This window comes from Corvus kubaryi, unplaced genomic scaffold, assembly GCF_017639235.1.
Source record: "Corvus kubaryi isolate FWS band 111438036 unplaced genomic scaffold, C.kubaryi_AGA036_p1.0 split3-37304, whole genome shotgun sequence".
Classification (NCBI taxonomy): Eukaryota; Metazoa; Chordata; class Aves; order Passeriformes; family Corvidae; genus Corvus; species Corvus kubaryi.
The window spans coordinates 212,699-234,428 of NW_024582087.1; the positions used below are offsets into that span (position 1 = coordinate 212,699).

General features: G+C 60.7%; 2 protein-coding genes across 9 annotated transcripts; one reads left to right on the plus strand and one right to left on the minus strand.

The window, feature by feature from the left end:
* Positions 1-6,232: 6,232 nt before the first annotated feature.
* Positions 6,233-12,022, minus strand: LOC121658581 (digestive cysteine proteinase 1-like). Its single transcript, XM_042015659.1, has 11 exons — positions 11,843-12,022; positions 10,728-10,787; positions 10,390-10,482; positions 10,129-10,301; positions 9,180-9,423; positions 8,916-9,108; positions 8,624-8,817; positions 7,922-8,013; positions 7,676-7,837; positions 6,910-7,099; positions 6,233-6,600 (listed from the first exon to the last, which is right to left on the minus strand). The coding sequence occupies exons 1-11, from the start codon at positions 11,892-11,894 to the stop codon at positions 6,413-6,415; spliced, it is 1,641 nt and encodes a 546-aa protein (XP_041871593.1). The 5' UTR covers positions 11,895-12,022; the 3' UTR covers positions 6,233-6,412.
* Positions 12,023-12,145: 123 nt separating this feature from the next.
* On the plus strand, positions 12,146-21,730 carry FGR (FGR proto-oncogene, Src family tyrosine kinase). 8 transcript variants are annotated; one of them, XM_042015657.1, is made up of 14 exons: positions 12,946-13,139; positions 14,489-14,644; positions 16,998-17,058; positions 17,309-17,561; positions 17,656-17,758; positions 18,035-18,133; positions 18,289-18,392; positions 18,463-18,612; positions 19,035-19,199; positions 20,114-20,293; positions 20,401-20,477; positions 20,555-20,708; positions 21,138-21,269; positions 21,426-21,730. In XM_042015657.1, exons 4-14 carry the CDS (start codon positions 17,321-17,323, stop codon positions 21,632-21,634), a joined length of 1,614 nt encoding a protein of 537 aa, XP_041871591.1. In that variant the 5' UTR covers positions 12,946-13,139; positions 14,489-14,644; positions 16,998-17,058; positions 17,309-17,320; the 3' UTR covers positions 21,635-21,730. The 8 variants fall into 8 exon arrangements, with proteins under 8 accessions (XP_041871592.1, XP_041871587.1, XP_041871591.1 ...); XM_042015658.1 differs by lacking the exons at positions 12,946-13,139; positions 14,489-14,644 and adding an exon at positions 12,146-12,172; XM_042015652.1 differs by having other exon boundaries at positions 16,998-17,561.

The following is a 21,730-nucleotide window of genomic DNA, read 5'->3' on the forward strand; positions in this document are numbered from 1 at the left end:
CCCGGCCCGCGCGGCCCCGCCCCCTCCCGCCGTCCATTGGCGGCGCGCCGCATCAGTCACGCCTCGGCCGCTTCTTATTGGCGAGCGGGCCGTCACTCACAGCGGCGGGGCGGGGCGCGCCGGGGAAGCGTGAACGTCACGGGAGGGCCGCGGTGACGCAGCCGCTCGGCCCCGCGTGACGCGGCGCGCGGGGGAGGTCGCGCGAGATCGCGCGTGGAGACGGTGGGGGGGAGGGGGCGGGGACTGGGAAAAGGGGCGGGGCTGGACTGGACAGGGCCGGACGGGACAGGGCAGGGCTGGACAGGGCCGGGGGAACAGACAGGACAGGACTGGACAGGGCCGGACGGGACTGGACAGGACAGGACAGGACAGGGCAGGGCCGGACAGGACAGGACAGGACAGGGCCGGACCGGACCGGACCGCACCGGGCCGGACAGGACAGGGCCGGACAGGACAGGACAGGGCCGGGGGAACGGACAGGACAGGACAGGGCCGGACCGGACCGGACAGGACAGGACTGGGGGAACGGACAGGGCAGGACAGGACAGGACAGGACAGGGCCGGACAGGACAGGACAGGGCCGGACAGGACAGGACAGGACCGGACAGGGCCGGACAGGACAGGACCGGACAGGACAGGGCCGGGCCGGACAGTACAGAGCCGGGGGAACGGACAGGAGAGGGCAGGACTGGGCAGGGCCGGACAGGACAGGGCAGGACGGGGCAGGGCCGGACAGGACAGGACAGGGCCGGGGAACGGACAGGACAGGACTGGACAGGACTGGACAGGACTGGGGGAACGGACAGGACAGGGCCGGGGGAACGGACAGGACAGGACAGGACAGGGCCGGACAGGACAGGACAGGGCCGGACAGGACAGGATGGGGCCGGACAGGACAGGGCCGGGGGAACGGACAGAACAGGACTGGGGGAACGGACAGGGCAGGACAGGACAGGGCCGGAAGGAGGCTGAGCTGGGTCGAGGAAAGAGCTGAGGGGAGGTTGAAGGGGGTGGTGGCAGGGCTGAACCAGGACAAGGTGAACAGGAGATCCATGGCTGGCCTATGTTAGGGGAGGGGAGTTGGATTAGGGCTGGGGAGGAGGAGGATGGGAGGCTGGATTAGGGCTGGGCTGGGGAGATGAGCTGCTGCAGGGAGGGAAGGTCTCTGCGGAGATGGGTGAAGGAGGGTCAGGACTGGGGAAAGGAAGGAAGAGAGCAGAGGAGTGTGGGGAGGAGGAGGAGGTGTGTCCGCCTTGAGAATGGCGGTGAGGAGGAACAGAGCCACCTGCTCTGGGGAGGGCTGGAGACACCAGCAGGGCAGGGGCAGTGGGAGTATTGTGGCTGGAGGCTTGAGAGAAAGAGAATAGGAGGAAGAGGAAGGGAAAATGAGGCAGGAGGTTGTGTCTGCAGGGAAAGGAAAACCTTCACGTGAACCTGCTTCCCCTTTGCTCTGACTCCAGCAGCTGCTCATCCACAAGTCCCAGACACAGCCATGGCTGATTTCACGGGTGGATCGACCTCTAATGGGGAGCAGGGTCAGAGCAAACTGCAGCTCCCTGTGCTTACACTGCAGCCTGGGAGCAGCTCCAGGTGGGAACACAGGAAAGATTTGGCCCCGTTTCATTTTGGGAATGAGGTTGGACTCAAGTTGCTGCAGCAGGGACAGATCATACACTGTACACGTGCACTAATTGCTCCTTTTTTCATCAATTAGTTGTCATTTTGTACAACGTGACACAGAACAGGTGCTTTGAGAAATGGGGGAAATTAAGGCATTTTGGTGTTAAAAGTTCACTGTAAATCCAAGATGGAATGAGCAAAAGGCAGTAACTGCTCACAGTTGTGTGATCTGCTCCGTTTGCTTGACATTCCCGTGCTCCTGCACCCTTCCCTCTTTCTCAGACCTTAAGGGATACCTTGAAATCTTTGGGAAACTTCTATCCTTACCTTTTTTGCTACACTAGATGACAGAGTATTCCCACTCCTGGCTGGTGCAAGTGGTGAAGCTGAAATCTGAGCTGCTCAGGCTTTCCCAAGAAGGACCGGGGGAGTGTCTTGGGTTTTTAGCTTGGCTGCGTGGGTGTGCATAATGAACCGGAATTCTGCTGTGCTTGGCTACCTCGGGGACTCGTTCTAATCACCGGGCAAATGTGCTGTGTGTAGGAGAAATACTTAATTTCATGACATTAGTTGCATTGTGCTGGATGCTGGGTTGTGATTGGGAAATGTCCGTCGGTGGGAAGCAGGAGGCAGAGCTTGGCAGAGGCGGCGGATGGCTGGGAACAAACCCCTCCTCGCCGTTCAGGGGCTGCAGTGCTCCAGGGGAGGGTTTTGCGGGATGAGGAGGTGGAAGACTGGGGATGCTCAGATTTTGGGGCTTGACAGCGCACCTGGAGAAGGGAAACGCTGCCTGCAATCTGTTACAGTAAATCATGGAATCCTGAAATGGTTTGAGTTGGAAGGGACCTTAAAGCTCCTCTTGTCCCACCTCCTGCCATGGGCAGGGACACCTTCCACTAGACCAGGTTGCTCCAAGCCTCGTCCAAGCTGGCCTTGGACACTTGCAGGGATGGGGCAGCCACAGCTTCTCTGGGCACCCTGTGCCAGGGCATAACCACCCTCACAGGGAAGAATTTCTTCCTAACATAAAATCTAACCCTGCCCTCTTTTCGTTTGAATCCATTCCCCTTTATCCTATCAATTAAAATCTACAAGTCAGGGTGTTGGGGGTACGGAGTGGCAAATACCTGGGGCTGAAGGAAAAGGAATGGTTCCGTTTGAGAACATGAGCAACAAACCTGCCAGAGCAGTCACGGGCGCCAAGGGAGAAACATTTGGCTGAGGAAGAGCATTTGTAAAGCTGCTACTGAAGGAAGTGTGAGAAGAAACGCTTGGAAAGCCACTGCCTCGGTGATTTTCCAGCAGAGACGCATTGGCAGCAAAGCAGTTTCAAGCCTTCAGAGTTTAGAAGGCTGTTCAGCTATATCAGATGCACCCTTTCGCTATGGAATGGTTTGGGTTGGAAGGAATCGTAAAGGTTGTCTCGCCCTAACGCCCTGCCATGGGCAGGGACATCTTTTTGTGCCGCAAAAACCTCTGGTTACTGTGTAAGACAGCAAAAGCCTCCCCTGGATCATGGTCTTCACCATCCTAAAATCTCAGGGTTTTATGTAAAGCATGTCCTTCCCCTTCATGGACCACCTGGCTCTGTCCTGGGGAGACCGAGACCCCCAGGAGCCCCTTCCCCCTGGCATAGGAGTACTACTGTGAGCTCTCCATCAGCCCCTCTGGGTCGCCTGGAGCGTTTGGGAGCCACGAGGTTGCCAAAGCAAGTTTGATTCAGCTGCTGTTCCTTGACACCGTCTGTGGTTCTCTGTAAATCACTAACAGATAATAATTTCATATTCTGGCTCTGCGTGTCCCCTGCTCGCTGAATAATTACCTTGTTTTGTGTGAGCCATGAGAGGTTTTCACAGATAATTCATCCAGCAGGGAAAGGCAGCCAGATTTTGGGCTGGAGCACATTTTCTGGCCACCTGGCATTGCTGCACAGAGGTCTGTGCCGGAGCGCAGCTGCCTCCGGAGGGAAATGCTGTATCCAGGACAGCCGAGGGCAGGGCGAAAACCCAAACCCAGATGAAATCCCAGCCGCCCTTCCTCGGAGAATAATTTAGCTTGGCAAACTCAGCCCACCCTGGGTTTCTGGATGTGTGGACAGATTGATCCCACAGATCTGGATGCTCTCACCCACAGAGGAGCTGTTTCACTGGAAACAGAATTCCTCCCAGGAGCTGTTTGTGGTGGTGAGCTTCATCTCACTCCCCATGTCCTGCCTGGCCTTAGGTGGTTGGGTTGGAGCCCAGCATGGACCTAAGATTGCCCCAAGGTTGCCATCCCTATCCCGGGGTTGAGTTGATGCAGGGCAGGAGGAGGAAGGGTCATCCCTGTGCCAGCTTATCTCGGCAGCTCCCAAACTCAGGGTACTTGCTGGCATCGCTGTGCTGAGGGGCTCCAGTCACAGAATCTCAGAATCACTGAGGTTGGAAAAGACCTCTGAGATCATTGAGTCCACCCTTTGACTGATCCCCACCTTGTCACACAGACCAGTGCCATGTCCAGTCATTCCTTGGACTCCTCCAGGGATGGGGTCTCCACCACATCCCTGGACAGCCTCTTCCAATGCCTGACCACCCTTTCAATGAAGAATGAGACGTCACAGCCCTGTCCTACAGCCTCCACAACCCTGATGGAGAGCAGTGTCCTTACCTTTAACATGGGTCATGAGGAGCATCAGCACCTCCATCTCGTCATAAACCGGGATATTGTTGAGGTAGAAGCCACAATTCCAGTCACTCACCTGGGTGGTGATGACTGACAACCATTTGGTGAGCATCTTCATGGATCAATTCCTAAAGAAGCATCAGGAGAGCATCAGGCTGGACTAACAAGCTGTTTGGAGGCTCAGGAAATCCTGGGAGGTGGCCAAGCAGGCTCCCACCTCCAGCATGAGCCACCACTGGCTTGGACAGCCTCGAAAGGGGACAGTGTGCAGGCAGACATCACCTATGCCCAGCCTAAGTGCCCGGGCACCAAGCTCTTGGTTGGCAGATGCCAAAAAGGGGCAGCTGAACAAGGAGGAGGCCCTGAAGGAGAGGAGACCATGACAAACACCTAACAGAGGATGGGGGCAGGACTGGAAGCTAACCACTGAGGGCTACCACCAGTCCACCCCATAGACTAAGAGGGAGATGGGGTTCTCAAGGTGGAATATGGAAGGTGGGTCCCAAATCCTCTCAGCTTCCACCCTGAACAGTGCTCATTTCCTTAAACACCAACCTCAGCTGATGTTTCACCACCAAGGTATCAAATTTGGGGGGATTTTCTGCAAGGTGTCTCTTCCAAAGGAAACCTTAAATGCAGAGCTTCAGGCCAGCTTTGCTTCCAATAAATAGCAGGGTTCAGAGTGGCTGTGCTTTGCTGTGCTCTGCAAAACTTGGAGCCACTCTGAGGTATGGGTGTCCAGGGAAGTCTGGAGGTCACAGCTCAGCCGGGCTGGGAGCCAGAGCCTACATCTGGCTCTGCAAACAGCAAACCTCCCTTCAGGTATGTCCTTTCTTATTTTTTCCTCTTTCAAATATAATAAACAGATATTTTTTTTTAAGTTCCCAGCCATCCAAACTACCCACACTCAGGACCGCAATATCCCTAATGCCATGAATGCAAAATTTCAGTAAATGCTTCCTGGGGATGCAAAACCTCCAACTCTCAAAGCCACCTTCGTGTTCAGCAGCAAATTCAGGACATCACCTATCCAAAGGGAGCCTGAAAGTCACGGTTCCCTGAAAGTCAAAGCATGTTTTATTGACTGCAGTCAAGAGAATCAAAGAGACCTGGACTCCCACGGAATAAACCACATTATTCCTGTGCGGTGATCATTCCTCTCCCAGACGTGAATTCCAGCCAGCCTCCCTGCCGGGAATGATTAAAAACCCCTTCAGCAATCAGCAAATTGTCAAATAAGCAGGTGAACAAGAGAAAGAAAACAAGGGAATATGATGACCTGCCACCACTGATGAGAGCAGTTGTGTCACCTGGAGGGAAGTGCAGCTCCCTAAGTGCTGCCAGTGGTCTGCTGTACAAAATTGGGGTGTAGTCATGGGGGATGTCACTTCTCAACTATCAAAACCCCATTTTGGGGGAAGGTAGAGCCTGTGCAGATGCAGCTACAAGTCAGGGATGACTTTTCCCCTCTTCTAGGTTTCCCTTCCCACCCTGTTTTAGTATCCTCATGCACTGATCCTGCTCTCCAGGATGGCTTGAGCCCAAACTAAGAGCACACAGCTGAGCCACGGCCACGGCGTGAAAGGGGAGCACCCCCAGAGAGTGAAGGTGCCTGGCTGGTGGCACTGGCAAACACCCTGATGATGACGTCCCCACCTGCAGCCACAACAGGCACTTTGGCTGTGGGGCAGAGGGTGGAGGCCTTCCCCCTCCCCAACACTCCACGCCAGGAATTTCTCATCTCAGCAGAAATCCCTGAGGTTGTTTGTGCTCCACCTCAGAGCTGGAAAAGCTGCTCCCCTCGCCCCGGGTGTCTGGGACTGGCAGACTAGGATCCCACGGGACCAAGAAAACCAGCCTGGGGACAGGGACCTGTACAGGATGTGTCACTGGGGCACAGGGGCACAGCTGTGTGGGCAGCAATTGAATCCCTCCTGTAGAAGCCATCCAGTATTTTTCCAGCGTCTTTATTGGCAAGCCCAGTGCTGTGTCCCTGTCCTGCCCCATGTCCAGCACTGAATGAGCCTGTCCCATTGTGTCCCTGGCTTCCTGACGGTTCCACTGAAGGGGCTGATCCAGGCCTGAGTACCGAGAGTGTCGCCCAGAGCCCTCCCTGCAGAGACAGGGTGGCTCAGGCCAGGATGGGGTAGGTGGCCTCAGTGGCCACACCACAATTGTTGTCCTTCATGGCCATGAGGATGTAGCCATCATTGCCCCAATACGTGGACCAGGAGTTCTTGATGAGCCAATAGGTCTCTCCCTGCAGGACTCCGTAGCCCACAGCCAGCACTGCGTGGTCCAGCGATCCCGGCGTGTTGTCTGCAGGGAATGACATGGGAGAGGGTTCACTTGAAGACCATCCCTGTCTGGAGACTATCCCTGTCTGGTGAGCATCCTTGTCCAGAGACCATTCCTTTCTGGAGACCACCCCTGTCTGGAGAAGATCCCTGCCCAGAGAACATCCCAGTCTGGACAGCATCCCTGTTCCCAGGGCTACTCTCAGTGCTGCAGAGGACTTCAGGGCTCATCCCCTCCACCCCTCCCTTGACCACAAGGATGGGACCTGGGTGCTCTGACATTTCCTTGGGCACCCAGGTCCTCCCGTGCCCCGCGTGCTGCTTGTCTCACCGCACTTGGGCTCGTAGTAGATGCCGTTGGAGTAGAAGGAGAAGGTCTTGTGCGAGGCGTCGATGCTGACGGCCACGGGGCCGTGCTTGTAGATGGCAGCTTTGACTGCTGTGATGTTGCCCGAGGTGACATTGACGTAGCCCGTGATCTTGGCCAGCATCTCAGACTGGTTGTAGTGGCACAAGCCATTCTACAGAGCCAGGGGACACACACTGTCACCAGGACCCCTAGGATCCCTCGCTGGGACCCCGCCCACTCTGCCTGACCCTGTGGATGCAGGGAGTGATCTGGAATTTGGGCTGTGAGAGCATCCTGGCTCTGACCCCGCTGTCCTCCCAAGCCCGGGGTGGTGGGCATGTTTTCCCAGTTGCTCAAGGACACAATGCGGAGAGCTGGCTCTGCACCCAAAGCCCTGGAGGGCTGTTGCCTGCATCTTGCTGTCACATCCCTGTCCCCAGGCGGCTTTGCTCCATCCCTGGGTAGCCCGGGGTATGGAGTGACCCATGGCACCACGCATGGGTGGAGGAGTCTTGTCCCTGTTTTGCAAGAAGAGAAACTGAGGGACGCGGTGACAAAACCACCTGGCCGAGCCCTGGGGCTTGACTTTGATGGTACTTTGAACCACGGAAGCCTGGTGCCTTGGGGACGAGGTGACATCCTCATCTCCAGAGCCTCTTTGTGCCTCTGACACATCCAGGTGGGTCTCACTATGTCTTAAAGCCACAAGGTGTTGGGAAGGCCATCAGGGACAAGGGGCCACCCTCACCTGTCCCTTGTAGGTGCCATAGGACTCAGTGCTGGCGATGCCCCCGTGCTTTTTGATCCACTCGTACGCTCTCCACTCCTCGCCCCCATCGCAGGCGTAGTTCCCAAAGCCCCAGGAGCAGTCAATGAGGACTTGTTGGGACAGGGGGGTCAGCACGCCGGTCTGCAGGGGGGACATGGTGAAGGGATGGGAATGGGCACCCTCCAGATGCCCCATCCATGCCGTGGGGCACAGCCCTGCTCCCACCTTGAGGAAGAGGGCACCTTCCATGGCTCCTGTTGTAGCGAAGCTCCAGCACGACCCGCAGACGGCCTGATCCTTCACGGGGGTGACAGCACCTGAGGACAATGGGGCAGGGGATGAGAAACCGGGTTGACACCGAGGGATGGTGGCAGGTGGAAGGGAAACTGAGGCAGGAGTTGAGTTCCAGAGGCAGCACAGCCAGGTCTTGAAGTGGGGGAATGCACCAGCAAACCTGGGACCCCTGCCCTTGGCTAGGGGCAAGCTCTGGGGGTTTCATTCCCAGCTGATGGAGACATGGGGGAAGCCAGATGTTGCTTCAGATATCACATCTGTCCCTGGGGCACCAGAGTGAATTCAGGGCCAAGTGCTGACTCAGCTGCCTTTAATCATAGAAACGCAGAATGGTTTGGGTTGGAAGGGAGCTCAAATACCTTCTCATTCCACCCCCTGCCATGGGCAGGTGACACCTTCCACTAGACCAGGTTGCTCCAAGCCCCATCCATCCTGGCCTTGGACAGCCCCAGATTCTCCATACAGCCTGTTCCAATGTCTCACCAACCTCATAGATGTGCAGGGACAGCACAGCCCCACAGGCTCCTCCGTGTAGTGATGGAGAGCAGGGGAGCTCTGTGGGACTCAGCGCTGGCCCTGGTGAGGAGCACTCACTCCCAAAGCCCCCCGGTGTCCCTCTGACCCCGCACGTACCGTACATGCGCCAGTCGAGGCTCTCGGGCAGGATGATGCCAGTGTAGAGCTCCGTGGGGAAGGGCAGCCCATTGTTGGGGATCCCGCTGTGACGGCGGCCCCGCAGGGCTGCCAGCTCCTGGGGCGTGCGGTCGGCCAGGTGGTTCAGGGACAGCGTGTAGGAGAGTGCGGCGCGGTTCCGCGAGTGCACAAACCTGCCACCACAGTGGGGACAGCCCCAGCTGGCACTGCCACCACCTCCTCGGTGTGAGCAGCACCCCCAGAGGGTCGTCATCCCCCCGCCTGCCTGTACCTCATGTTGTGCACGAAGATGCTCTGCCTGTGCTCCAGCTCCCGCACGGAGCTGTAGCGCCGCCCCATCTGCCGGCGGTAGTCATGGAAAACCTGGTGTGCCCAGGGCTGGTGCTGTCCCACCAGGTCCTCCATGGGGTTTGCCAGCACACGATGCTCTGCCACGTTCCCTGGCAGCACCCCACACTTGGTCTCTGGGGACCGAAGAGAGGACACCGTCAGCCCAAGCCCCGCGGGCAGGACGGGGGGACCCTCCCGGGCTCACCATTGATGGGGAGGTCGAAGACGGAGGGGGGGTAGCTGTTGTCGAAGTCAGTGTAGGCAATTTCGTATTTGTCGTAGTGGGAGCCCAGCAAGCTGTTGTACCCCCGCATTTCATAGTGCACGGGGGCCACCCCACAGCTGGAGTTGGTCACCCACAGGGTGTAGACATTCTTCTTCTGTGCCCAGCGGGTGACATTCTGCCACACAGCGCAGTACCGGCCCTCGTAGTACTCCTCCCGCAGGAACTGGGGGGGGGACAGGGCCTCAGGGAGGGGACCCCAACCTCCCCCAGGCACCCTGCTGCCCATCCAGCCCCTTTGCACAGCCCAGTGCACACACCAGGCTCTCTGGCTGCATCCAGTGGCTCCATGGCCATTAGCACACAGCCATGCATGGGATGGAAACGGGGGCAAGGATTTGGGCAGACCCCCCTGTCTGGCTCAGCAGTGCCCTGGGGACACTCCACTGTGCACAGCACTCTGTGCACCCATAGCAGGGGTTCTGGCTGCACTAATTTTCTCCAAAAACCTCAAACGATTCCAGGTTTTTCCTGCTTGTTTCCAAGCTCTTGCCATGCAGGCATGTGTCCAGCTCAGTGACAACCTGCTGTCCCCACTGCTCACGTGCTGTGCCCAGCCCTGACGCAGGCTGGGGCCGGCGGGAGCTGAGCCGCCATGCAGGGACTTGCCCAATCCATGCCGAAACGCCAGCGTTTGTGTGGGATGTGACACGTCCCAACACGGCTGCTGGGGTTGGGAAAGGAGCCAGGAGTCTGGCCCCAAGCCGGGTGGGGAAGTGACCCTCCCTGCGCCCTGGGGTGTGGGCACGTGTCCTGGCCTGTCCCAGCACCCTGCAGCCCTCGGACAGAGAGGAGCATCTCCCAGCACCCTGTCCCACAGCCTGGAGATGCTTCGGGGGGCAAGTCAGTTCCAGGCTCTGATGCTTCCCACCTTAAAGCCCCTCATGCTGGGGAAGACGCTCTGAGCCATGACCACATCCTCCTTGGAGCCGGGCAGCTGGAAGCACTTCCTGGTGTTCACCTCCTTCTCAGTCGTCTCTGGTGTGATCTTGTACCTCATCCCATAGGGCTTCACTGCTGCCAGCTGGAAGGTTATCACCTGCCCTGTGCCAGGGAAAGGGAAACTGAGGCACAGGAGTCCTGCTGGTGCAGGGATGGACGCAGCTGAAGCAGCTGGGTGCCCACCTCCTACCTCCGTAGTACTGGATCCGGCTCTTGTTCCCTGTCAGGTTGTACCAGGCTTCAAAGGGCTCCTCGATCTCGGCGTAGGGCAGCTTAATGACCCCTGTGAGCCCCCGGCACAGGACACAGGTCAGCCCCAAAACCTCAGCACCCCAACATCCCTTCCTGAGCCCCCCAGAGTTTGCGGACCCACAGCCAAGCAAGCCATTGCCCCCATGGGTGAAGGGTCAGGAAGGGGCACTCGGCTGTTGGAACTTGCCCCAACTTGGCACTGGGACAGCCTGGTCCTGCCCGGTGCTGAGCATCCTCTCCTCTCCCCCAGCACAGGGGGCTGCGGGATCCCATTACCTCGGACGTGGTAGATGGAGCCGAACTGAGGGGGTGGGCGGGAGAGCCCATAGTCCTGTCCTGAAAGGCAGAGAGGGGCAGGGTGAGGGGGGCTGTGTGTCCCCCCAGCTGAGATGGGGATGGGAGGCTGCTGGGCCAGTGCTCCCCTTCCTTGCAGCTGGGGGCTTCCCTGCTTGGCCAAAAGATCTTCCTGAGCTCATCCAAAGGCACATCCAAGGGACACCGAGGCACTGACACCCTCCCAGGGTCAGCACTGTTGCACCCCCAGGGAGCCTCAGTTCCCGGGTGACTGTTGGGGTAATGGTCCAGTGTCACCCCAAGCACTGGCCTTGGATGGTATTTCCAACGTGGGACTCAGCCAAGCTGTCCCCAACACACAGGCCATGGTTGAGGGGTGCCAGGGACCTGACTGGTTCCGCCTGGCTTCTTTCAGTGACCTCCCCAACCTCCCTCCGGGCTCCCAGCTTATGCAACCTCACGCCAACACAACTGCTGAGAACGAGCCCTTCCCTCTCTCAGCATCTTCCTCCTTGCCCGGAACGACTGGCAGCACGTGCCCGGCCCCAGACAGCACCTGCCCAGCCCGGGACAGCCGGGAGCAGACCTGCCCCCCAACCCTCGGGGAGGCAGGGACGAGCAGACCCCCCCTGCACCCCAGGCTGTGCCAGGGGTACCCATCACACGCCGTCTCTGGGCACCCTCAGACGGTGTCAGGGTCCAGCAACGGGTCCAGCCACCTCCCAACCCTGCTCGGTTTTATGAGCGCCCAGAAAGGGGGTCCCACGGGGGCATGGTCGCCCTGCCACCCCTGTCCCCTCCCGCTTGGCTGCCCTGCCTGCTTGGGTTAAACCCCTTGAGTTAAAGCCTCAATTTAGTCTTATTTTCACGTCCCCAGCCCCACCAAGCCCTCAAGGCACATCCCCCCTGCCCACCCACCCCAGCTGTGTCTTGGAGGAACTGTAAATTTTGGGACCCGACAAGCAATAAAACCACTTCCCCAGTCTCCAACCTGCCCTGCAGTGCAGCGGGAGGAGATCTGGTGGGGTGCCGCCATCTCTCTCCCATGCCCGGGGTGTCCCCAGCAGGGACAGTGCCAGGGTGGGGGTCAGACTCACCCCGGACGGCGATGCAGAGTGCAGAGGCCACGAGCCAGCGGAGAACACCCATCCCGGCCGCCCCGGCTAGCCCGGCACCGGCTGCTCAACTTTAAGCCGGAGCCAGCGGCGGCGAAACCCGGCGGAGCCAATGCAGAAGTTCGGGCCCTCCCTGGAGGAGGGAAAGAACCGGCATCATGTGGTGCCTGGCGGGGGAACGGGCACCCCGGGGTGCTCGGCTGGGAGAGCGAGTCTCGGCAGGGCCCCCGTGCAAGGAGATGGAGCAATGCCGGGTGCTGCGGGGGATGGGAGGTGCAGGATGAGCCCCAAAACGCCTCAAGCAGCGTTTGGGTGGGTGCACCAGATGGATCTGTGGGGGACCCCCCCAAGCTGGGGTCAGCCAGACTTCCTTCCCTTTAAGGATGGGTTGTCACACCTGGTCTGCACCTGGAAGGGAGAAATGGGCAGTGGGGCGTTCGGGGCTGTGTCTCTCCTCCTGGGGTGGGAGGGCAGAGCTCCTTGAGGTCTTTTCAAGCAGCCCCGATGCCGGGGTGATGGGCAGGAGGCAGCAGAGGGTCTACAGGGTGGCATTATCGAGCCAGATCCTGAGACTGGGAGCACTGGGAACTCTTTGCTGGGGGTCTGAGCCAGCCCTGGGGCACGGGGGGACGGCTGTGTGTGTCCTGCCACCAGATGGGCAACTTGCTCCTGTCCCTTGCAGGACCACAGCGCTCTGTGCCCAATTTGATGTCCCTTTGCTGTCCCCTGCCCGGGACTCTCCCTCGGGGAGCTCAGGGAGGCACTGTCAGGCTTTGGGGACGGGTGCAGGCAGCCCCCACCGTGGCACAGGCTGGATCCGCACACGCCCCGTAAATCCCAGCGGGCAGAGCCTGGGAATCCACGCCAGTGTCCCCTTGCGTTACTGGGGACCAGAGGCCCCCTGATGCCTGTTCCCCTCTGTACCACCTCCACGGGCAGGCTGTGGTCCCCAGCGAGCGTGCCGAGGTGATCCGAGGCTGGTCCGGAGGGTGATCCAGCAGCCACCCCGGCTGGGCTGGCTGGTACAATGAAGCGCTGCTGCGAGCGCGGGGAGGAAGGGGGGGCGAGGGGAGGGGAAGCTCTTGCTCGGCTGCCAGAGCCGCCGAAGAGACAGGGGAAGCTCACGGCCGGGCGCTCCCGCTCTCCCACGGCTCCCGCCCCGACACCCCCGGCGCTGGGCGAAGCGGGGGCTGCCGTGGCTGCCCAGCCGGTGGTCCCGCCGGGAGCCCCGTGGAGCGGGGGGTCCATGCCAGCCGGAGCAGGAGGGTGACGGTAGGAGGTACGTGTGCGGTGTGTGGTGTAGGGTGGTGGGGGACTCACCCCTGTAATAGCGAGGGGGTCTCTTAATCCCTTTGCCGTGGTCTGCTGAGAGATGCCCCCTCCATGTCTGGGGTGGCTCTGGGTGCCAGATGGGACGGGCACTGAGCTGTGGGGACAGAGGGTCCCGTGACACTGGTGGGGTCTGTTGGGGGGCCTGGCCTCACTGCACCCTCACTGCTTCCCTGGGAAATGCCTGGGGGTGGGAGCAGACCCCCGTCCTCGCCATCCTGGGGGCAGCAGGTTAGCGGGGGGCTGCCGTGTGTGTGAAGATCTGGGGGCACCCACCGGCCGCAGCTCACCATCCCGGCACTGATCGGGGTGACACCATGTCGGGGACCCTGCGGAGCATGCGGTGCCCTCACCCGTGCCGGACCCACACGCTGGGGAGGGGACAGGCCACGGCACCCTGGGGGACACACACACACCTGTGCCCTCCGTCCCTGCAGGTGCCCATGGGGTGCCAGCCCAGCCAGCGCTCCGGGGCAACGTTGGAGGCTCAGCTCTCCGTGGCTGGGGCTGGGGGGAGCTGTGGGGGGCTCAGGCCCTGGCCGGAGCGGATGCTCCCCCCACTCCCTGCAGCTCTGCTTCGTCCCTGATCCTTGGTGTGTCCCAAGGAGGGACAGGAACTCGCTGCTTCCTGCCCTGCACAATTCCCTCCCCACCCCGCTCCTCCCGGGACATTGTATTTGGAGCCCTGGCTGGCTCACTCCCTCCGCCCCTGCAGCCCCTTGGATCCGGGAATTGCTCTTCTTCCAGCGGAAATCCTGCTTTCCCAACCAGCGATGGGGCTGGAAAGCTGGGGAAGGGGGGCTTCCTCTCTCCTGAGCATCTCCTGCCAGGGATGGGGGCGAGGGGACCCCCCTGTCATGGACCTGGTGGCTGACCAGTGGGCTTGTGGAGAAGATCACTTTTGGGGGTGTCAGGTTCTTCATTTTTCACCCCAGGGAATAGCCCTGCTTGTGGGCATGCGGGGTATGGGTGTCATCCCTCCTTGCACCCTTTGTTCTCAAGGAACCTGCTCCCACTGGGAGCCACAGGGGACTCACCAGGCCCTGGGTGAGCTGGGAGGACTGGAGCTCGAGCAGGGCTCCATCTCCAGGTATCCTCTGGGTGGGCTTGGGGCTGGGGGCAGTGGGGAAGGGGCAGGTACACGCCACCATCTGCCACCGTGCTGGAACAAGGAGCAGACAGGGGAGACAGATGTGGCCTCTTATCCCCTCCCCGGGTCTGTGGGGTCCTGGGCATGGGATGGGGACACAGCTCCAGGTCCTGTCCCCTAGTGAGCCACCTTCCCCTTCTGCGCTGCAGCTGCCTCATGCCTCGGTTTTCCTGCTGGGACCAGGGAGCTCCAGAGCCACAGGCTGACAGAGGAACCTCGGCGGCACCAGGCTGGGCTGTGCTGTGCAGCCCTCTCAGTTCCTCTTCCGAGGGAGTGGGAGCCAGATCACCACGGGGGAGTGCAGGGTGAGGGTGTGGGACAAGGCATGGGGGGATTCAGAATGGCCAGGGGGCTGCAGCCCTGCTGTGATCCCTGCCTGACCTTCCCAGCTGCCACTATCCCCAGGGCTTGAGGTCCTGTCAGTCCTGTCGCCCCTTGGTGGCCACAGCACCATCCTCTTCCTCCCCCTCTTGCCCCGCACCGTGCTCCTGCTGTTTCCTCTTCCCACTGCGTAGGTGCCGTGTGAGTTCCTCTGGTAGCTGCCTCCTGCCCAGGGGGTCATGGCCCCCTCAGCCTGGCAAATGCCACCGTGGCTTGTCTCCACGGCACAGGGTGTGACATTCCCAGCACCCCCATATTGCTCTGTGTGGCTGCATCCCCCCAGAGCCTGAGTTCTCCACTGCTATTGTTCCCATGAGGGGAATGAAGGCAGGGCATGGAGGTGACCCCAGGGGTACCTCAGCGCTGTAGATGACATGCGGGGTGACAATGGTGTGTGCAGGGGACGTTGTGCCCTGTCTAGGAGCTGGGGACGGGGCTGAGGCTGAGCTGCCCCGTGTCCCAGGGGTCTGGGGAGCAGATGGATGGGCAGTCAGGGATGTGGCTGCTCCGTGCCCAGCCATGCCCGGAGGGATGGGGGTGATGAATTGGCCGGGTCTCAGTGCGGGGCGGGACCTGGCAGCTCGGCCAGGACTGGTGCTGGTGGAGCCAGGGCAGGAAGGGCTCAGTTGCCATCTGCTCCCCAGCTCCAGCAGCTCCTTTTTGGGAAAGCTGGAGCCAGACACCAGCGCGCAATCATCGGACACGGCACCGGCTGCGTCCCCTCCCCAAGGACGGTGTGTGAGGGATGGCTCTGGGCCACCCTGGGAGGAGCACAGGGGGCTTTTGGGTGTGCAGGGGAGGGGAAGCCTGGGTTCAGTGCTGCTGCACAGCACCTAAACCCTCAATGCTGTGATACTGGGAGGTTGCACTTGCCTGGAAGATGCTCCATACCATCCCCGTCCCCATCCCTGCTGGCATCTGTGGTATCTCCATTGCCTGCTCAGCACTGAAATTCAGCAAAATGGGAAGTTTCTGAATGTGGCGGGTGGGTGATTCTCACCCAGGCGGGACAGAGTTTGTGAGAGCCAGGGTTGTTCATCAGTTTAAATAGCCACCAATTATCATCAGGAATAAAATCCCCAACCAGCCGAGTTTGCTCAGGTTTGGCAATGCTACCCTGTCAGCAATGGCTGTGGCCTTGCCACACCACCAGTGTTGAAAGCAGAGGTGGAAGGGGAGAGCTGGGCTCTTTCCACCCCTACTGAGAGAGAGGAAAGGGAATCAATGACCATGATGGGGAAAACTTGCCTGAAACATCTCATCCACCCCAAAACCTTTGTCTCCTCCTGCTCACTGGAGTGCAGAGGACAGGACACCCTCCTGCTCCTTCCCTCTGCTCTCAGCTGGAGACAGAGTGACCTCTGGCATATTGCAGACTGGATTGCTCTGCTCGGAGCAAACTGGGCAGACTGGTGTGGGTGGGTGCCCGGCAGCCAGGGCAATGACAGGGCTGGGGATGGACGTCTCCTTGCAGCCATGACAGGAGAGGTCCGATTTCCCCATCCTCCTCCTCCTCCTCTGTGACACCTTCTCGCCACATGCGGCCGGAAGAGCCTGTCCTGACCACAGCGATGTGAGCGGGGACCTTCCACCCCAAAACACCCACTGCCGTCAAGCAGAGGGTGTGGGGATGGGGACGCTTCGGGGGCTCCTTCCCACCTGGCCTGGCTGTTCTTCAGCCTCGGGGACACAGATGCCCTGGAGGGACGTGAGCAGTGTGGTGAGGACGAAGTGAGAGAAAAACCCACTTGAGGATGTGGTTTCAGCCCCCACCGGGGTGTTGCAGCCCTGGGAGGAGTGTTGCAGCTTTGTGGGGGTGTTTCAGATCACGCAGATCATTTCAGCTCATGCAGGGGAGTTGCAGCCTGCGAGGGGGTGTTGTAGCCCATGCAGGGGTGTTACGGCTCATGCAGGGTATTACAGCCTGTGCATGGGTGCTTCAGTCTGTGCAGGGGTGTTGTAACTTGTGCAGGGGTGTTACAGCCGATGCAAGGGGTGTTGCAGTCCACGTCGTTGGTGTTGCAGCCTGTGCAGAGGTGTTATGGCCCATGGCAGGGGTGTTGCATCCTGTTACAGGGAGTTTCAACCTATTCAGGGGTATTTTAGCCCTTGGCAGAAGTGTTTCAGCATGTGCAGGGGTGTTCCAGCCCCGGAAGGGGTATTTCAGTCCACCCGGGGGTGTTGCAGCCTGTACAGGGGTATTTGATCCCATGGAGGGGTGTTACAGCCCATGCAAGGGTGTTGCCCCCCACCTGACATCCTCCCTGGTGTCCACAGGTGCCTCTTCTCCTCCCCGAAGTGACATGGAGCAGCTGAAGTGACCTGAGGAGCCGTCGCAGTGAGTGGAGCTGCCATGGAGCACCCACGGGTGCCGCGGGGACATGGGGAGCACAGCCCTCCTCGCAGTGGGTCCCTGCTACTGGCAGTGCCCATGGGGACCCCAGTGTCCAGTGTGGTCCAGCGTGCTGAGCTGGGGGGTGGCAGGACCTCCTGGGGCCAGAGGGGCGCACCCCAGTGCCTCTACCCATGCGTGCACACACGTGTGCCCTGCCGGGGGGCGTGGGGCTCACGGACCCTCTGTCCCACAGGCGGTGCCCAGGATGGGCTGTGTGCCCTGCAAAGAGAAGGGGGCTGGCAAAGGGCAGGCAGGGGGCGAGGGGGGCTCTCTCCAGCCCCCTGCCTCCCAGTACGACCCCGATCCCACGCAGCCAGAGGCCATCTTCACCCGCATCCCTGACTTCAACAACTTCCAGGGGCCAGCGGTGCCCTTGGCCCCGTCCTTCGCGGAGCCAGGGGGCTTCACCTCCAACGTGCTGCAGACGTGGAGCGGGGGCATCACAGGTCAGCAGGGTGGCTAGATGATGGGGAGGGGTGTCCAGCTGCACCCCTGGGCTGTGGACTCTGGGGTCACTTTGGTCCCCTCCATGTGCCACAGGCAGGGGGGTGACGCTGTTCATCGCCCTGTATGACTACGAGGCCAGGACGGAGGATGACCTGACATTCCAGAAAGGGGAGAAATTCCACATCATCAACAACACGTGAGCCTCCCCGGACCTCCTGCACCCCCAGCACCCACTTACCACCCCGGGGAGGTGCCTTTGTGCTTGGGTACCCACCGCAGGACCCAGGCTGAGGAGCCTGGCTCTGCCTGGCTCCATTGCTCAGTACCAGGGCCACGAGTCACGGGTGGTTTCAGCAGAGATGGGTGGGGGAGAGTGGGGTCTGGCAGGGCCGTGTGCAGGGTGAGGAGGCACGTGGTGGATGGGTCTGTCTATCTGTCCCTCCTCCTCCACATTCTCTGTTTCTCTGCCCAGGGAGGGGGACTGGTGGGAGGCCAGGTCGCTGAGCTCGGGTGCCACGGGCTACATCCCCAGCAACTATGTGGCCCCTGTGGACTCCATCCAGGCAGAAGAGTGAGTAGGGGGGGAAAGGGATGGAGACAAACCCCAACCCCACCTGCCTCAGGCCCAGGTGTCCTTGTGAGCCCCGGCAGTGCCACGGTGCTGGCAGGAGGTTCCATGGTCCCCTCGGCGGTGCCTTCGTGGTGCTGAGCCCATCACCATGGCAGGTGGTACTTCGGGAAGATCGGGCGCAAAGATGCAGAACGGCAGCTCCTGTGCCACGGCAACTCCAGGGGCACCTTCCTCATTCGGGAGAGTGAGACGACGAAAGGTAGAGGGACAGGGGTGGAGACACTGGGGGTTGTGCCCCACGTCCCTCCCTGACCAGTATCCCCTCGTAGGTGCCTACTCCCTCTCCATCCGGGACTGGGATGAGGCCAAGGGAGACCATGTGAAGCACTATAAGATTCGGAAACTGGACAACGGGGGGTACTACATCACCACCCGTGCCCAGTTCAGCACCGTCCAGCAGCTGGTCCAGCACTATATAGGTAGGGTGGGGTGGGGGGCACAAGGGGGCAATAGGAGGGGTGGGGAAAGCTCAGAAGACCTTTTGGTAAGAGACTGGGCTGACGGGGTTGAACTGGGGAAGGAGGGGGCTGCTCTGGTGGTGGCATTGGGGGACTCCCTGAGGGTCTCCCCTTTTCCATGTCCAGGGTGCAGGGGGTTCCCACTGTCTCCAGTGGGTGGGCATCACCCACTCCCTGGGTGTAGCTGGGGGGACTGGGGGTCCAGCCCAGCCGAGGGGTTGTGGGGCTGTCCCTAGGGGAAGGTGGAGGGGGGTGCATTTATGTGTTGGGGGTGACTGGGTGATACAGGAGCCTTGGCAATGCCTGGGGTGGTGGGAGTGGGGCAAAGGGCTGGTGGGGGTCTGTGCCCACACTGACTCCTGTCCCCCTGCCCGGTGCTGCAGAGCGGGCAGCTGGGCTGTGCTGCCGCCTGGGCGTGCCGTGCCACAAGGGAACCCCCAAACTGGCCGACCTCTCAGTCAAAACCAAAGACGTGTGGGAGATCCCCCGCGAGTCCCTCCAGCTCCTCAAGAAGCTGGGAAATGGGCAGTTCGGGGAAGTCTGGATGGGTAGGGTCTGATGGGCAAGCCAGGGTGAGAGGCAGGGGGGGTGCGGGGGTACCCCCAGGCCTGGCACTCCACCAGGAAAAGCTCCTGCCTGCCAGGACAGGCTGAGAGACACCGATTTGCTGGCATGAGGAATTACCCCATGTCCTGCTCTGGGTTCACAAAGGGTACCCCAGATGCCCCATGTCACCTCTGCATGGGCAAGCAGACCCCCATTGCAGATGGGACCACAAGACCAGGCCAGGGGGTCCCACCTTCACCATCCTCTTCCTCTGGCATCCCCTGCTTCCTCCACTCATGCATGCTGCCTTCATCCCATCACATCGCCTCCCTCCTCCTCCCTGCCTGCCCCCCATCCCCCGCAGAGTACAACGACGGGTTGTGCCATCTGCTCACCCACCCATGCCCTGCTGTGAAGCCCCAGACCCTGGGATTAGCTAAGGACGCCTGGGAGATAGCGCGGGAATCCATCACCCTCGACAAGAAACTTGGCATGGGATGTTTCGGAGACGTGTGGATGGGTAAGGTGGGGGAGCACAGGGGGCAGGAGAAGCCTTGTTCTGTCCTGGCAGGGAGCATCACAGAGTGCCAGGTGGTACCCACTTGTGTGGGGGAGATGGAAACTTGGCACAGAGTCCACGAAGGGTTTGGGAATGGGGTGAGGTTGGTCTTGGGAGAGGAGCTCACGAGTGCCTTGGGGTGAGGGGAACTCCTTGTCCTGGGTGGGATGCAGTGGGATCCTGATCCCCGCCAAGGGATCCCTTCCTTGCCCTGTCCTGATTTCTTGCCCATCCATCCATCCATCCATCCATCCATTCACACAAGCATGCAAGCAGGCACCCACACACCCCTCCATCCTGGCCCCACCAGGGCTGGCTGTCCCCTGGGCTCGTGGTGACTCTGTGTCCCCAACCCAGGCACATGGAATGGCACCACGAAGGTGGCGGTGAAGACGCTGAAGCCGGGGACCATGTCCCCTGAGGCCTTCCTGGAGGAGGCTCAGATCATGAAGCGGCTGCGCCATGATAAGCTGGTGCAGCTCTACGCTGTGGTGTCGGAGGAGCCCATCTACATCGTCACCGAGTTCATGAGCCAGGGTGAGCGGGGGGCACCTGCTTGGGCATGGTGCCAGGGCAGGGGGGCTCACAGGGGAGGGCACCCTTGGGTTTTGGGGGTCTTTGATGGGGACCCCTTCTGCCTGCAGGCAGCTTGTTGGATTTCCTGAAGGATGGGGACGGTCGCTACCTGAAGCTGCCCCAGCTGGTGGACATGGCTGCCCAGGTACCGGGGGGCTGGTACAGGGTGGGGGTGCCCCCCAGGGGTGTACTGGGGGTGTTCACTGCTCCATCCCCCCTCAGATTGCAGCGGGCATGGCGTACATTGAGCGGATGAACTACATCCACCGGGATCTCCGTGCTGCCAACATCCTGGTGGGAGACAACCTCGTGTGCAAGATCGCTGACTTCGGCCTCGCTCGCCTCATTGAGGACGACGAGTACACGGCGCGGCAGGGTAGGAACCTCTGCACTGCGTCCTCCCTGTTGTGTCCCACCCTTAGCCTGAGGATGGTCACCCCCAAGGCTGGGTGACGTGGGCAGTGGGTGCCCCAAATTATGGTGCACCAGGGAATGATGGACACCCCAAATTATGGGTATTTTGAGTGACAGATGCCCCAGGTGATGGGTACCCCAGTGCAGGGTGCCTCGGGTGCTGGGTGTCCCAGGTGTGGGCTGCCCCAGGCAGAGGGTTTCATGGCTGCTGGGTCCCCCTAGTGCAGGGTGCCCCCCGTTCAGGGTACCCTGGGTGCAGGATGCCCTCAGTACAGGGTGCTTCAGGTGACGGTCCCAGGTGTGGGATGTCCCCAGATGTGGGTGCCCCAGGTGCAGGGTACCCTGGGTACAGGTGCAGCCCCAGCCGTGGCTCAGCTGACTCCCCTTGCAGGTGCCAAGTTCCCCATCAAGTGGACGGCTCCAGAGGCTGCCCTTTTCGGGAGGTTCACCATCAAGTCGGACGTCTGGTCCTTTGGCATCCTCCTGACCGAGCTGGTGACCAAAGGCCGGGTGCCCTACCCAGGTACGGCCCACTGGGGCAGGGGCACCCTTGGGGTGAGCCGGGCAGGGCACAGACAGGGGCTGACTCTCCTCAGCAAGGCTTGTCCCATGCCTCAGTTTCCCCACTGGCCTGTCCCGTGGGGGTGCTGTCGCTGAGCGGGAGGTCCTTGTCATACAGGGATGAACAACCGAGAGGTGCTGGAGCAGGTGGAGCGGGGGTACCGCATGCAGTGCCCGGGGAGCTGCCCTCAGTCCCTGCATGAGGTGATGGTGCAGTGCTGGAAGAGGGAGCCCGAGGAACGCCCCACCTTCGAGTACCTCCAGTCCTTCCTCGAGGACTATTTCACTGCCACCGAGCCCCAGTACCAGCCTGGGGACAACCAGTGACCCAGCGCTGGCACCCCCAGGAAGCTCTGGGGTGGCTTTGGGGTGAATCTCCTCTTTTCTTTAGGAGGTTGTTGCTTCCTTCGTCTGTGCCCCCCC